The sequence below is a fragment of the Lontra canadensis genome, unplaced genomic scaffold (genome assembly GCF_010015895.1).
Source record: "Lontra canadensis isolate GAN:19392208 unplaced genomic scaffold, GSC_riverotter_1.0 scaffold4671, whole genome shotgun sequence".
NCBI classification, from domain to species: domain Eukaryota; kingdom Metazoa; phylum Chordata; class Mammalia; order Carnivora; family Mustelidae; genus Lontra; species Lontra canadensis.
The window spans coordinates 1-2119 of NW_022635652.1; the positions used below are offsets into that span (position 1 = coordinate 1).

The following is a 2119-nucleotide window of genomic DNA, read 5'->3' on the forward strand; positions in this document are numbered from 1 at the left end:
TGGGTGGGGGAATGGGTAATTGGGTGATAGCCATTAAGGAGCGCATGAGCTCTGGGTATTCTATGCAACTGATCAATTATTGAGCACTACAACTGACACCAGTGATATGCTCTAAGTTGGCTAACTGAATTTAATTAAAAAACTACATACTTGAGGAAGGTGCTTTTATGTATGACTTATCAATGGTGGAAAAACAAAACCAAGAAAATACTGCTGTTAATAACTAAAAGTCTTTATTGCTACATTACATATATTTGTAAACTATAATACAATATTATAGAGAGAATAAATAAAAATAGTTCCCCTATCAAAGACTACTGTAAATAGCCTTGGCAATATAAGAACTTGAGAAACCTAAGGCATCAGAGTAAAAGATAATTCACTTCTAAGGAAAGTAAGTCTTTCAGTACTACTGAAAGCAAGTCCAAACTTCCGTGAAGACAAAGAAAGTCCCAGAGTGTGCTGAGTGGGGTTCCAGGACATGCAATAGTGTTTAGACGTGGGGGGAGTCAAGCATGAAGGAGCCGTGTGCTGTGTCTAGCAAGTGAAGATGGAAGAACTCAGTACGGGGAGGACAAACCTTGCAACCACTGGCCACCGTGACCCGCAGATAGACGTTGAAGTGGAGGAACAAAGCCTGGCAGGTGGGAGGAAGGAGTGGAGGGGAGGCAACAGCACCGCTTTAAGCCCCAGGCCTACTCCCAGGCAAAGGAGCAGCAGGGCTTGGCTCTTGGGTCTCCAAGCAGGTTTGGAAAAACTCCTCGTGATTTAGCGAAAGTCATCATGTCTTCTAGGGCCTGCAGATCTTTTAGCACCTCCATCATCTGCTCTTCTTGCTGGGATCTTTTGGCTCTCTCTTCCTCTAGGTCTCGACACAGAGAATTGAGTTCCTTCATCAGCATCACGTTGGTCGTCTTTGCCTTTCTGTAAGACTCTGCAAGGCTGGGTATATCGAATGACTCTTTCTCTAGTTTGGCCTTTTCTGCAGATGATTCGATTGCTGCATGCTCCTGCTCAGCCAGATAAACCTTGTCAATGAGGTGGCATTTCTCCTCGATCCCTGCAGCCAGTGCTTCTGCCAGCTGCTTCTCACGTTTTTCATAGGAGTGACTTCTAACGGACTGAACCAGTCGGAATAGAAAGAGGAGGCCCACCAAGAAGCCAATGACAGGCGGACACAGCAGTGTCTCCCACTGGAGGTTGTGGAACATCAGTCTAGGACTCGAGTCACTTGGCAGCAGCTTCGCCATCATCTCATCCAACTTCCCAAGGATCAGCTCAAAGCCATGCTCCAGAGAGCCTGGCAGCTCCTCCATGCTACTGCTCGACCACAGGACAAGTGATGGTCACCGTGGATCCGGTAGTCACAACACACCCTCAGCATTCCGCCTGGAACCCAACCCACAACCGGCATTCCCATGTAGTCAGATATATGGCAGGGTGTGGGGGAGGGGGGCGGGGGGGGAGGTTTGTATGCTCGTCTCCATGACTGTCTAATTTTCCTAACCCCCCACCCCATCTTTCTTAGTTCTATCTGTGTAACCTAAAACACAGTGAAATGGGCCAAAAGCACATTACATGGAGCACAGAGTAGACGAGAGCAAGCAGAAGGATCTGTGATCTGAAAGACAGAATGACAGAAAACAATCAAGCTGAAGAGTAGTGAGAAAAAATTATGATAAAAATGAAATACGATTGGAGAATTCAGTGACACCATCAAGTGTAGTAACTTTGGCATTACAGGAATGCCAGAAGCAGGAGAGAGAGGGAAGGAGACGGAAAAGTTCTTTGCACGAGTCATAGCTGAAACGTTCCTGAATCTGGGGAAGGAAACCAAAGTCCAGATCCAGGAGGCCCAAAGAGCCCCCAACAAAATCTTCCCAAGCTAGTCCACCACAAAATGCCTAGTAATCCAAATGGCAAAAAGGGGGTGAAAGGAAATAATTTTGAAAGCAGCAAGAGAAAAGAAGACAGTTGCATACAAGGGTTTTGGCAGATTCTTCAGCAGAAACTTTGCGGTCTGGAAGAGAGTGGGATGATATAGGCGATGTACACAAGGAAAAAAAGGAAACCAAAGCAACAGACACAAACAAACAAAATCCAGCCAAGAACACTCTGT

The 2119-nt window shown here is 46.1% G+C and overlaps 1 protein-coding gene across 1 annotated transcript; it reads right to left on the reverse strand.

Moving 5' to 3' along the window:
- Positions 1–593: 593 nt before the first annotated feature.
- LOC116863897 (cTAGE family member 9-like) lies at positions 594–1319 on the reverse strand. The gene has a single exon (XM_032851198.1). The coding sequence runs from the start codon at positions 1314–1316 to the stop codon at positions 696–698; it is 621 nt and encodes a 206-aa protein (XP_032707089.1). The 5' UTR covers positions 1317–1319; the 3' UTR covers positions 594–695.
- Positions 1320–2119: the final 800 nt, after the last annotated feature.

What these genes read in the sequence shown, in the direction of transcription:
- LOC116863897 (XM_032851198.1), bottom strand. Translation starts at nt 1,316, where the DNA reads ATGGAGGAGCTGCCAGGCTCTCTGGAGCATGGCTTTGAGCTGATCCTT.